This window comes from Xiphophorus hellerii, chromosome 13 (assembly GCF_003331165.1).
Source record: "Xiphophorus hellerii strain 12219 chromosome 13, Xiphophorus_hellerii-4.1, whole genome shotgun sequence".
NCBI classification, from domain to species: Eukaryota; Metazoa; Chordata; class Actinopteri; order Cyprinodontiformes; family Poeciliidae; genus Xiphophorus; species Xiphophorus hellerii.
The window spans coordinates 7,972,593-7,986,751 of record NC_045684.1 but is presented as its reverse complement, the minus strand read 5'-3'; the positions used below and the strand labels follow the sequence as shown (position 1 = coordinate 7,986,751).

The window sequence follows — 14,159 nt, the reverse complement described above, 5'->3', positions numbered from 1 at the left end:
TGAACGGATTTTAAACAAATACTATAAATTATATTCAAATTTCATTTTAGTCCACTTTTTTAAAAGCCCTGAGGAACTCCATCCAATCATTCGACTCATGAGCCGATGCACCGCGGTGCTTCATTTGCTCTAATGTGACATCAACTGGACAATATATGTAAAATAGGCAACGTGAAAACAACATGAAGCTTTACAAGGAATAAACAAGTTTAAAATGTTTGTGATTCTGATACATAAATTCTGATTAATCTGGTTGTATGAAACAATGGCTGGATCCAAAAGAAACTTGAAACAAATAGAAAAGAGAGAGTTGTGATTGGCTTGTTACTCGCTATGACACCAGGGACAACGATTTATTATTTAAAAATAAAAATTTAACTGTGCTCAGGTTTAGGTGAGTTCTCTGTTTTACGCGCGTCATAAAACTCATCCCGGATTACTCAACACATCACTAATGAAAAGTTTGATCTTTGTTATTTGCTTGTCAAACGGGAAAAAATAAACTATAAAAGCAATCTTCAAGTTTTTTGGACATTGAACTTCTTTTATTTATGTAACTGTTTGGTGTATTAGTTGAAAAATGTGTTTACATGAAGTAGCTGTAAATTCCCACCCATATTGGGCCCATGAATGCACCTTTGCCCATAGTCATTGTGCCCCTTTTCCCCATAGACTATAAATAAACGCCTCATGGACCGCTCTTGCCTATTGTTACTGAAGAGATTTAAGGCGGCCATCTTGGAGCGGTCGACCGTTCCACTCAGCTTTATGTTTAACAGACTCAATGACGTATCAGCGCATTTATCAATCATAACTCGCTAAATACTAAACAGATATTTACCAATTTTTCTGTAAACCTTATTAAAAGGTTAGCAACATTTACAAGGAAATTATTTTTAAAGTATTTTTGAATGACTGATATAAGGTTGAGCATATTTAACTATTCTTAGTGGGGAAAACAGAATAGAGTCAGAATAGAATGTGTTGATATTTCTGTATTATGATTATTTTACAAAGCACACAACCAGTCATAATTTTTTAAATATATTATTTAGTAATATCAATACATATTTATATAAATATACAAACACAAAATAATACAATCAGAGAAATAAAGATGCTTAAATAATTATTAATGCTGAATAATATGCATTAAGCTACACATATTTATATGGACGTGCGTATATACATAATATCTATATAGGTTTTATTCATGTTTTCCAGCCGAGGAGGAGCTTAAGAGAGATTCAGCAGCTGAGATTCATCAGTGCAGTGAATCCGTCTCTCCTTAAAGACATTCCCCACTTCTTCCTCACATGGTCTTTATGAAACCTTCAAAACAAAAACAGGAGCTATTTTACTTTAGACAGAGTGAAAGAATTTCATATAAATAAGAGTCTTTGCCACCTTGTGTGGAATAATCTAAATCAATGTTAGGGAATATTTAAAACTTTTTAAGATTTACAAAATCTCGGTTAGCCTTCATAGCGGGGCTGAACCCCGGTATTACACTAAGCTGATAGCTAATATTAGCTGTTGTTTTGTCAGTGGACATAAATACAGTATAGTAATATTCTAATCACAAAATATAAACTGTAATATGTCCATCTTACTTGTGAAACGTTATCGTCCGAGATCTCGCGTCATTAGTCTGTCGATCTGAACACAAATATCTGGCAGTGCTGAGGCATCTTCTGCTGTTTTGGTTTAGCCAAGTAGGAGGGACGACCGCTCCAAGATGGCCGCCGTATTTCCTACGCCAGAGCAGCCATGCGGGGTCTACTCATTATATTATGTCTATGCTTTTCCCCACCTTCACTTCCGGTTCACAGCATTGTCGGGCTTATTAGTGCAGATAGGCACCGAGTGTGGCAGCCAAGCTATGAGTGTTGTTGTGTGCAGTTGGATGTCTGTCGGATGAGCGCTGGCGCCGCAGGATCATCAATATATGTGCTGCTGGTAGGATAAATGGATTTTTGATGTGTCACTTGTGGCTGGTTCTGTGTAACGTCAGTGTTGCTTTTTATATTGTTGCTACTAGGCCTGTCACGATAACAAATTTTGCTGAACGATTAATCGTCTCAAAAATTATTGCGATAAACGATAATATTGTTTGAAGACCATTTTACACTGATTTAATGGAAATGACGTAATAATGCATGCGATTTTCTGCCAAAGATAGATACACTTTATTTTCAAAAGAACACTAAACACTGGAACTGATGAACAAAACAAAACAACCAAAACCATAAATAACATGGATTCTCAGTCTCCATTAATAAAAAATCTACTTGAACAAAAACTAAACAACATAAAGCCAAAGTGGAAATAAATACTGCATTCAACCAAAAGAGTGCAGATTATAAAGTCTGTATATCATGTTGCCCTATAGTAATAATTAGATTTAAATAGAGAAAATGGGCACATCGACTACCCGATGCAATAGTTCACACTACACAATCCCCCCCCTCTCCATACGACAATTTTAGAACGTTGATCGTTCTCTAAGATTGTCGCTTGCGATTTCGTAACCGATCATCCTGTAGTGTGTGGTGTGTGCTACTAATTTGGTTTGCAGTTGTTTTAAGTCTCAGACTGCTCCTAGTGTTTGTTCTGGGTTGCTGTGCTTCATTGGGTTTTAAATTAGAATAATAAAGTCTATTTTTAATATTATAAAAGTATGTATAAATAAAATATATTTTGTATGCTACTTCTGTTTCATAATTTTAAGCCAGACTTGCCTGGGTACTTTTAATAGGGAGAGCCTAGGCCACTTGATATTATTTGAAACTCCACGTCGTCTGTCACGATCCGGGTTTTCTCATGTGTTACACCTACGTATGAAACATCACCTCAATGCAGCAGTGGCTTGTTGATTGGACTTTTATATGAGGTTTAGTTTGACAGATAATAACACCTCTATTATTGTTTCATGCAGTTTGCATTGCAAGGCTTTACTAGCTTATATATGCACGTTCCAATTAGTAATTACCTGAGATCATTGGATGAAGCTGAAGTTGGTTTCCGATTCCAGCTTCTGATTCAGGAAATGGCTAAAGGGCGAGTCCACTTAATTTTTCACTACCTTCCACATCTTTAATAGAGTCTAGTTTAAAAACTACAACAGCTAGACTCTTCTGACCTGGACTGGGTTAATCTGCTCTCACAGCAGAATATTTATAACCATGTTTCTGATTTATGTAACTTCAATAAAGGTTGATTTCACCACTTTTTAATCTCTGTTATAGTATAACTGCTCAAATTCCAAAACTACCATAACACCTAAACTCTTGAAACCTGGACAAGATTATTTTCAACTAACAGCAGAATATTTAAAACCATCTTTGTGATTTGTGAAACTTTTATCCGATTTGTGGAACTTCAATAAAATGCCATTTTTACCCATCTTTGCATCCAGCTCATATTAAAACTGCTCTAATGCAAAACTACAACAACTACGTATTTCAAACTTGGACTAGATTATTCTTCTCTAATAGCAGAATATTTTAATTCATGTTTGGGATTTGTGAAACTTCACTAAAGTTTAGATTACTATTCACACTTGTTCCATGCAGTTTTTTAAAATTCCAATTCAATTCTAATTCAAAACCACTTTATTAATCCTAATGGGAAATTAAATGTTGGTGTTACTCATGAATTCTTCCAAGAGTTATTGTAGATGGAGATGGTTGTTGGAAGGAAAGATCTTCTGCAGCCGTCTGTTACATAAAGTTTCACAAATCAGAAAAAAGTTTCACAAATCCCAAACATGGATTTAAATATTCTGCCATTAGAGCAGAATAATCCAGTCCAGGTTTTGAAGAGTGTAGTTCTTGCAGTTTTTAAACCAGAGTCTATTAAAGATGCGAAAGGAAGTGAAAAATTAGGTGGAATCGGAAACCAACTTCAGCTTCGTGTAGTTAAAGGAGGAAAAGCCATAAAAGGTTATTTTATTTCTACATCAATAAGCCATTTTCACAGCGTAATTGTGATTCCTGCGTTCATTTACCGGTTAACAAAACATTTATACGGGAAAAGAACATTTACTAAAATGATCCTCATACAGAAAGGTGCAGACATTTAGACCTTAACCTGCATCCAAACGCTGGTGGTTCCTACCTATTCGGTGTAAGATTATCTGGGGCCTCCGGGAGAAATCCAGCAGTCTGCGATGATCATCCATCTCTTCCTCCGACTTGACGATGATTTCTTTAAACTCTGTGAATGTTTCTTCAGCAGCAGTTAACGGCTCGTTGATAAACTCGTTTAGAGAAACAGTCGAACATTCAACCAAACAGACCATGCGCCATTTTCTTTGTCTTCTTCTTCTTCTTCTTTAGATTCTAACGGCAGCTTGCATCCAATTATGTTGCACTACTGCCCTCTATTGCCTCCTACCACCTACTCCTCAAAGACTCTTAAAAATCCCAGTGTTTTTTAAAAAACGAAAATTCTTCTTTTTCCCCTCAATACTATTCAGCTGATCGATCACCTTGTCAAATTTCAATTCCCTACTAACACCTAGTTCTGTTTTTAATAATCTTCTTTGACTTGCGTATTTCCTACATTTAATCAAAACATGTTCCACTGTTTCTACTTCATCACACCATCTACATAAACCAGTAAGGTGTTTCCCCATCTTAAAAAGAGTTCCGTTTAGGAAACTATGCCCAGTTCTTATTCTATTTATAATTATCTCTTCCCTCCTGTTTAATCCTCTGATCCTTTCTACATCGACTGTATTTTGTATTCTAAATAAATGTCTTCCATTTATTTCATTTACCCACCTAACTTCCCATATCTTCTTGCTTTCTTTCCAAATTATACTTTTGCCTTCAGATTTAGATAACTTTATTTGCATATCAATATCATCTTTTTTAATTGTCTCCTTCGCCAGCCTGTCCGCTCTTTCATTCCCCATAATACCTACATGAGCAGGAGTCCAGAATAATACAACATGTTTATTTTGTTCACATATCCTATGATGAACCGCCATAATCTCATATAAAATATTTTGATGATTTTTTGTACGTCCCTTTCCGATACTCGTCAACGCAGATAGAGAGTCACTACAAACTATTATTTTATTCCTATCAGTTTCCTCCACCCATTCTAAAGCTACTAAAATAGCACCTAGTTCTACCGCGAATACACTCAAATAATCAGATGTTCTTTTTGAAATACTAATCTTTAATTCAGGAATCACTATGGCTATACTGGTTGCTTCACTTTTAGGGTCTTTCGACCCATCCGTATAAATTTGCAAATATTCATTATATTTATTCTGCATTTGATTATAAAATTCTTGGCAAGTATCTAATGTGTTCCTTTTCCTAATATTTGTTAGTGTTCTGTCTACATTAATATATTTCCAAGTCCATGTCGGTCTCAAAGGCCACAATACAGTTGGACTAAATTCCTTATAATATACATTAAACATTTCCGCTCTATCATCCCCAACCCACCCAAAGCTATCAATTTGTTTCTTTCCTCTTTCCCAACACTCTCCTAATAATTTCTTAACCGGGTGATCTGCATTATGTCCTTTTAAACTTATCCAATAATTGACCATTAGCTGCTGTCTTCTAATGCATAATGGCATTTCTCCTGACTCTACTTGTAATGCACATATTGGTGTTGATTTAACTGCCCCTAAACATATTCTCAGTGCTCTGGCTTGAATAACATCTAACTTTTTTAACCTAGTTTTAGCTGCTGATCCATACACCACACTCCCATAATCTATTCTTGATCTAATTAGAGACACACATATATTTTTAAGGGAATCGAAATTCGCACCCCATGTCAACCCAGCTAAACACCTCATAATGTTTAGAACCTTTTTATTCTTCTCCATAATATGTTCTATATGATTTCCCCAAGTTAGTTTCTTATCAAAAACTACTCCCAAAAAACAAAACCAATCAACCCTTTCTAACTCTTTCCCATATAAACACAACTGTTTTTCAACCCCTACTTTTTTATTTGTGAAAAACATTACTTTTGTCTTTTCAAAATTTAAAGCCCCACTTTACTCCCCACTTACCCACTTTATCTATACCTTCCTGTATTTTAACAATAAGATGGTCCACATTTCTTCCCCTTTTCCATAATGCTCCATCATCAGCAAAAAGTGACTTAACCAAAACCGATGGATAATTCTTTAAAAATGTCGTTGATCATAACTGAAAATAATGTTGGACTTACCACACTTCCTAGAGGTGTTCCATTTTCTATTTTACATAATTTCGAAAACTGACATCCTATTTTTACTTGAATATTTCTATCCCGTAAAAAATCCCATAACCACTTGTCTTTAAAGCCTGAGGGAAGACTCCAGAGGAGAGTGACTTATTAATTTTTTGTAAAAGATCAGGAGCAAAAACATAAAAGACCTTTAGGAATAAACTTGTGGGTATAAAGTCAAGGGAACAGATGGATGACTTTAATCAGTTTCATGAGAAAGGTTTGTTATTTATTTAAGACGTGTGTGGGGCATGGGCATTATTCTTTTCAATGTTCTATTTAACACATATTTTACACATTTGTGGTAAGTAAAAAGAGTAATCCATTGTATTTTCATTAATATGTTTTATACTAATCACATGATCCATATCAAGTAACTGTTAGTTAAAAAAAATCCAGCTAATTACAGAATTAGGCTCTAAATCTTGCCTCGTTTTTTCAGTCATTGAACGATTTTGCCTGCCACCTGAAGGCAAAGTTACATACAAACAGGTACTGAAGTTGACGAAGAAATATTCAGTGACCTCCTTAGACAAGGCAATGTGGTACTGACAGTTTTCTGCTATGATGGTGAGATACCAAAGCAAATTAAATCAACTGTTATACAGATTTTACCAAAGAATGTCACTGATGTCTATTGTCTCTTTCTTCAGAGTTCTCAGAATGGTCATCTGCTTCTGAGTCTGACTCGAGCTTCGACTCAAATGCATCAACATCAACAATACTAATGGGTGAGATACCACGCAAGAAGCAAAAACCTGAGAATCCTAATAACTCAGTGTCTGCTAAGAATGTAACAATATTTTTTGTCTGCTAACACATCTAGTAAGTACCTAGATATATCTGAAGATAGTTGACTGTTCAGAGTACTCATAAAGTTCTGATATTATATCTGAAAACTTTTATAAATTTGTCCTCAGGCTATGACCAAGAAACGGCCTCGCTGTTACTTCTCTTACATCTCCTTCCACCGCAACCAGGAGGACAGAAGTCTCCAAAAATCAGTGCAAGTGATGCAGTTGAGAGACTTGTTGTCTTTCATAAGGTAATTGAAATTTAAAATATGCAAAATTATCTGTCTATTTCCTTTTATAGACATGCATAAATACAGATGTTTGAATGACAGCTTTGAAGATGTCTGGGCATACTTACATTTATTTTCGATGTAACGTGTATCGTAAAGCTGTATGTTTTGTTTCTTATGTTTGGTGTATATCTTTTTAATTTGAGTCATGCTGCAGTTTAGAGGAGCATCTCCGGGGTCAACAGGGTCTGCAGCCATACCTCCTTGCTGTTGGGCGTCAGAGAAGCAAGATTGACAGCTTCTACATCGTCATGGATAAGTGCCTCATCCCACGCCAGACAAACGGTTCTCTTGGAGCATTTGATGAGCTATTCAAAGCACATTTTGTGAACATTGTCTTTTCTCCTACTCTCACTATGGGTATGACGATATATTTGAAGCATTTGATTGTTGAACACCATAAACTCTTTAAGTTCTTATATTCACATCGAAATTTGATACCTAAGCATCATTTTATGATCCACTATCCATCTTCCATTAGGAAAATAGGTCCATTGTTACATATGTGATCTATGAGGTTTGAGGCTAAACACAAAATGTTTAAAGAATATTTTAAAAACTTTAAAAATATAACCAAATCACTTGCGAAAAAGCATCAGATGGCCACAGCTTATCATTGGGAAACAATAAGTATTAAAGAAAATGAGCATGGGCCTCTCAAACCATTTTCACTTAAAGATGAAGATGTGGTCAACAAAGAAATGCTTCAAATGATTTCATCAGGAGATGTTTTCTCAACCAGCTGGGTTAGAGTTGAGGGTGTTGAATACAGACCAGGACTTGCTGTTTGCAGCACAATTCAAGATGAGATGCCAGTGTTTTGTCAGATAAGTGATGTACTTTTAGTTGACAATACCTTTCTTTTGTTATCTAAACAGCTATTCACAGAAACATTTGATGATCATCATCATGCTTTCAGGATTGTTCAAAGTGAAGAATTTAGTAAAGAAAACTTAAATTTCATAAGCCTTTTGATATTCAAAACTCTTATGGCGTTTCTAATGAATGCTTGTTCATCGTACCACAATTTAAAATGTTGGAAACACAGCTGCAAAAATAAAGTGTTCAAAATTAATGTACTTGTGTCAATTTTTTTTCTTAATAATTATTATAATTAATCATAATCATAAAGTAACTTTTTTTGGAGTAAATAACACTTGAAAGTGTTAAATCAACACTAACAAAGTGGTACATTTTGTTCTTGGATTAGTGTTATCCATTATATGGATGAACCCTGTTTTGTGAGTTAAATAAGTAACTCTGATAAAGTGTTAAAATTTTAACTATATTGAAAGTGTTAATTTAACTCTGAAGAGTGTGGACTATATAAACACTGAAAAAGTGTTAAAATCCACTCTGTGGGAGTTAAATTAACACTGGGCTTTTTGCTGTGATCCTAGGTAAGTCCTGTTTGGTGGAAAATATAGTTAATTGTTTCCTAACAACAGACACAGAGGAGTTCACTGTCTCCCTTATTTTCACCGTTTTATTAATGAAAAAGGTGGTCAATTTGTCACAGGCCTCAGAGGCGAAAAATTTACAGTTAACAGAAGAAGGTGGATTTGTCAATCTGTCAACAATCAAGAACAGAGCACGAGAATTGTTGACAGAGGTAGAGATGACATTTGAAAAAAAAACAAAAACTCTTGCATTTCTCAGTTTATCTTTGAAGATATCTAAATGGGTTTGTACTTTAGTTTTACGCCACCGACGTTCTGCTTTCCGGGACTCTTTTTTTTTTCCCTTTTCTTACTGACTCAAAATTTCTCCAAGGTGGTTTACGTTTCCCAGAGATTACTTTTGTAGTAACAGGAGCAATGGTGTCAATAACCTTCTGAATTTTAAAAATAAACTTGTCTGTTAAATCACTCAGAGAAGTACAGGAGTGTATAGGAGTTGAAGGAACAGCCTGAATAAATCGATCGGCAGTAGTTTCTGTAATGCATCTTTTAGAAATAACTTGTGTATGGTTGTCTTTTTGAGCAGGGCAGACTGATAGAAGCTGCTACACAATCGGCGCCATCGGACTTCTGACTAACAGCAGGCAAGGCAGGTTTGGTGCCTTGCTCAAGGACTCAACAACTGAGATGGATGTGGGGAGTTTGAACCGGCAACCCATCAGTTACAGGAACCACAGTGGCTACAACCAGTTTAGCTGTAGTACCACCATCTACTGGGTTCAAGTATGAGGCACAACATACACTAAAGGAAAACTCAAAACTTTTAATCTTCAATGAAATGTTACACTTTAACTTCTTTCTAAAATACATATAAATACACATAAAAATTGTTTCAACATAAATGCATGCAGCAAAAAAGAGCAAAATATTGCAGCTAAAACTAGAGAAAAAAAGCAAAATATTAAAAATAATCACATGTACTTTGTGCAATCAATGCATGAAAATTAGTTTGTGGTGAATCTTGCATTTTCTTTACAGTACAAATGTGTTTTCTTTCATTTGAAAAGATTTTAATTAGGTAGAGTAAAACTGGTCACAATAATTTGAAAGAAATCTCATTTTACTTTAAAGACAAAACTATCACAAATACTTTTTTTGCAGATGTTTTGAAAACACTCAATTCTGTACATTCTATTGTTGATTTAAAAAACTACAAAAATAAACCCCACAAACACTCTCTATGGTACAGAATAATACAAATCAATCCCTCAAGTCCAATCATGTGAGAATGTTCTGGAAGGGAGTCCATGTCCGGTCAAACTCTGTTAATGCATGAAATAGTCAGTGGGCCCCCAAGCCTCTTCATCTATCAGCATCAGTACTGGCACTCCTCAGGGCTGTGTGCTGAGCCCTCTGCTCTTCACGTTGTACACACACAACATACAGTTTGACATAAACAGTATGTTAATACAACAACATACAGTTTATCATTATTGTTTTTTGATAAAGAATATGCCAAAAAAAAAAAAAAGAAAGCATCTCTGAAGGAAAATGTGTCATGGTTGCACATCTCCAATTATCCAAATGATCACATTTAACAAATACAACAATTTTCAGCTTTATAGACATGAAACCCCTCCAGTCTTTCATTCTAGTTTTAAACCAAATCAGTTCTATAGTGAACCTCAACATAGAACATGTATGGAAAATACTTCTACTGCTTTTCAACTGTGTGACGCCTCGTGGCGAGTCAAACTACCTTTGAAACTAAAGATTTTTCCACAGTTCACACATGAAAACGGCTTTTCACCAGTGTGAATCATCATGTGCCGAGTTAAATGCTGTTTTTGACTAAAACTTTTTCCACATTTCACACATGAAAACGGCTTTTCACCAGTGTGAATCATCATGTGCCGAGTTAAATCCTGTTTATGACTAAAACTTTTTCCACATTTCACACATGAAAACGGCTTTTCACCTGTGTGAATCATCATATGCTTAGTTAAATCCTGTTTTTGACTAAAACTTTTTCCACAGTTCACACATGAAAACGGCTTTTCACCAGTGTGAATCATCATGTGCCGAGTTAAATGCTGTTTTTGACTAAAACTTTTTCCACAGTTCACACATGAAAACGGCTTTTCACCATTGTGAATCGTCATGTGCCGAGTTAAATACTGTTTTTGACTAAAACTTTTTCCACAATTGCCACATGAAAACGGCTTTTCACCAGTGTGAATCATCATGTGCTGAGTTAAATGCTGTTTATTACTAAAACTTTTTCCACAGTTCACACATGAAAACGGCTTTTCACCTGTGTGACTCATGATGTGTTCAGTTAAAATCCGTTTTTGACTAAAACTTTTTCCACAGTTCACACATGAAAACGGCTTTTCACCAGTGTGAATTATCATGTGCCGAGTTAAATTCTGTTTATTACTAAAACTTTTTCCACAGGTTACACATGAAAACGGCTTTTCACCAGTGTGAATCATCATGTGCTGAGTTAAATGCTGTTTATTACTAAAACTTTTTCCACAGTTCACACATGAAAACGGCTTTTCACCAGTGTGAATCATCATGTGCCGAGTTATATCCTGTTTTTGACTAAAACCTTTTCCACATTTCACACATGAAAACGGCTTTTCACCAGTGTGAATCATCATGTGCCGAGTTATATCCTGTTTTTGACTAAAACCTTTTCCACATTTCACACATGAAAACGGCTTTTCACCAGTGTGAATCATCATGTGCTGAGTTAAATTCTGTTTTTGACTAAAACCTTTTCCACAGTTCACACATGAAAACGGCTTTTCACCAGTGTGAATCATCATGTGCTGAGTTAAATGATGTTTTTGACTAAAACCTTTTCCACAGGTCACACATGAAAACGGCTTTTCACCAGTGTGAATCCTCATGTGCAGAGTTAAAACCTGTTTTTGACAAAAACCTTTTCCACAGGTCACACATGAAAACGGCTTTTCACCAGTGTGAATCATCATGTGTTCAGTTAAACTAAGTTTTCGACTAAAACCTTTTCCACAGTTCACACATGAAAACGGCTTTTCACCAGTGTGAATCATCATGTGCTGAGTTAAACTAAGTTTTCGACTAAAACCTTTTCCACATTTCACACATGAAAACGGCTTTTCACCAGTGTGAGTCATCATGTGCCAAGTTAAAACCTGTTTGTGAGAAAAACCTTTTCCACAGGTCACACATGAAAACGGCTTTTCACCTGTGTGAATCATCATGTGCTGAGTTAAAACCTGTTTTTGACAAAAACCTTTTCCACAGGTCACACATGAAAACGGCTTTTCACCTGTGTGAATCATCATGTGCTGAGTTAAAACCTGTTTTTGACAAAAACCTTTTCCACAGGTCACACATGAAAACGGCTTTTCACCAGTGTGAATCATCATGTGCTGAGTTAAACTAAGTTTTCGACTAAAACCTTTTCCACAGTTCACACATGAAAACGGCTTTTCACCTGTGTGAATCATCACGTGCCGAGTTAAATGCTGTTTGTGACTAAAACATTTTCCACAGTTCACACATGAAAACGGCTTTTCACCCGTATGAGTTCTCATGTGAGCATCAAAAGCAGATTTGAAAGCAAAACACTTTTTACAGATGTCACATGAGAAAGGTTTTCTTCTTTCCTGATTTTGGTTCTCAGCTTCAGCAGCTTCCTGGAAGATGACTTGGTTCCTGTTTGGTTCTGATTCACTGTGGTCTGTTTGCTCATCAACAGGAAACAACATGCAGGTATCAGTCTCCTGTTTTAATCCAATCTGTTCTTCAGCCTGACTGCAGTAAACTTCTTTCTCTTCCACTTTTATCTGATGATCTTCTGGCTCTTCCTGTTCTTGTTTCACCTGCAGAGGTTCCAACTCCTCCTGGTCCAGAGTGGATCTCCTCTCCAGGTTATAAACGTTACACTTCAGGGAATCTGGAGAAGAAAACAGAGAAAAAGAGTAATTGTTACCTTTACTGAAGTAAATCGTTTACGGCAGAAATGAACAAAAATCCATTTGAAAATTCAAGAGCGTAGACAGAGATATAGATGAATCGACATATCCAGCTGACATTTGGAGAATTCTCAAATGAACGGATTTTAAACAAATACTATAAATTATATTCAAATTTCATTTTAGTCCACTTTTTTAAAAGCCCTGAGGAACTCCATCCAATCATTCGACTCATGAGCCGATGCACCGCGGTGCTTCATTTGCTCTACAGTGACATCAACTGGACAATATATGTAACTTCATTTCAAAGGGCCAAACTAATCCCATGTGTAATAGTCATTGGGTTAAATCAGTTATATAATGCTCAAAACACAAGTAGTTGATGTAAAAATATTCAAGGCTTTTATTTTGAAATTTTTGTTAAGCTTCATTTCAAAGCACCAATCTAATCCTATGTGTATCAGTGCTTTGGATAAAAAAATTCACATAATGCCCAAAAGAGCAAATACCTGATCTAAAAATTTTCAAGGCTTTTAATTTGAAATTTTCAGTATGCTTCATTTGAAAGGGCCAAACTAATCCCATGTATAACAGTCATTGGATAAAATCAGTTATATAATGCTCAACAGAGAAATTACCTGATTTAAAAATATTCAAGGCTTTTATTTTGAAATTATTATTATGCTTCATTTTAAAGTTTTGAACTAATCCCATGTGTAACAGTTACTGAGTTAAATCAGTTATATACAGCCCATAGCAGCAAGTAGTTCTAAAGGCCAGTTCAGTCCTGATCTGTTTCAACTGAGTATTCCACTATAGTTAGAACTACAGTGATGCGTATTTGTAGTCCTAATCAGCAGCCAATAGCCTCTTGAGTTCCGTTGCTATGGTAAATAATTTTCTCAGCAAAGTGTGAACTGTTAGTGAGAGAGGCTGGGGCAGAGAATACTCTATTTGAGCCAGCCAGTTTTACCCAAAAAAAGCATTGGAAACAACTCCTTTCCATTCGGGAACCGTAATACATATTCAAAAACCGTTTGAAGCGTATGAGAGGGCAATGTGTCTTCTGCGATAGTCCCGAGATTCATATCTCTACCTCACTCAGAGCATTTACAGCGATGAGAGAAAGAAATGGTTTGCCCAGATCTGAAATGTTTGAGAAATATATGGGAGAGAGCCTGAGACAGCCTGAGAAAATCCTGTCGAAATGACTTTGCTCTGAAGCACCGTGACAGAAAACCGTACGGTCTAGATAAATTTCGAAAACATTTTACTGGAGCAGACATGCGTATCAATGTCAGGACCGATTTTGATACCAATCGTGCGATATTTGTGGGCGTGATGGCGATTTCAAAATTATTTTGGGGTGAAAAATTCTCTTCATTTCTCACTCTAGCGGAGATCTAAAGGCCCTGACTCTCACTCTAATTTTAGGAAAAATGAAAAACTTTGGGTCGC

The 14,159-nt window shown here is 35.8% G+C and overlaps 1 protein-coding gene and 2 long non-coding RNA genes across 3 annotated transcripts; 1 reads left to right on the top strand and 2 right to left on the bottom strand.

The window, feature by feature from the left end:
* Window positions 1-1,221: 1,221 nt before the first annotated feature.
* LOC116731043 (uncharacterized) lies at window positions 1,222-4,215 on the bottom strand. The gene is made up of 2 exons (XR_004341499.1): window positions 4,120-4,215; window positions 1,222-1,332 (listed from the first exon to the last, which is right to left on the bottom strand). It is a non-coding gene; the product is annotated as an uncharacterized LOC116731043 (long non-coding RNA).
* A 2,431-nt stretch (window positions 4,216-6,646) lies between these two features.
* Window positions 6,647-8,405, top strand: LOC116731055 (uncharacterized). Its single transcript, XR_004341513.1, has 2 exons — window positions 6,647-7,291; window positions 7,477-8,405. It is a non-coding gene; the product is annotated as an uncharacterized LOC116731055 (long non-coding RNA).
* A 1,950-nt stretch (window positions 8,406-10,355) lies between these two features.
* On the bottom strand, window positions 10,356-12,311 carry LOC116730925 (gastrula zinc finger protein XlCGF57.1-like; the record flags this gene model as incomplete). The annotated part of the gene is made up of 2 exons (XM_032580499.1): window positions 10,356-11,044; window positions 11,129-12,311. Coding segments are annotated over 2 exons (1,773 nt in total), but the record flags the coding sequence as incomplete, so codon positions are not given.
* Between the last annotated feature and the right edge of the window lie 1,848 nt (window positions 12,312-14,159).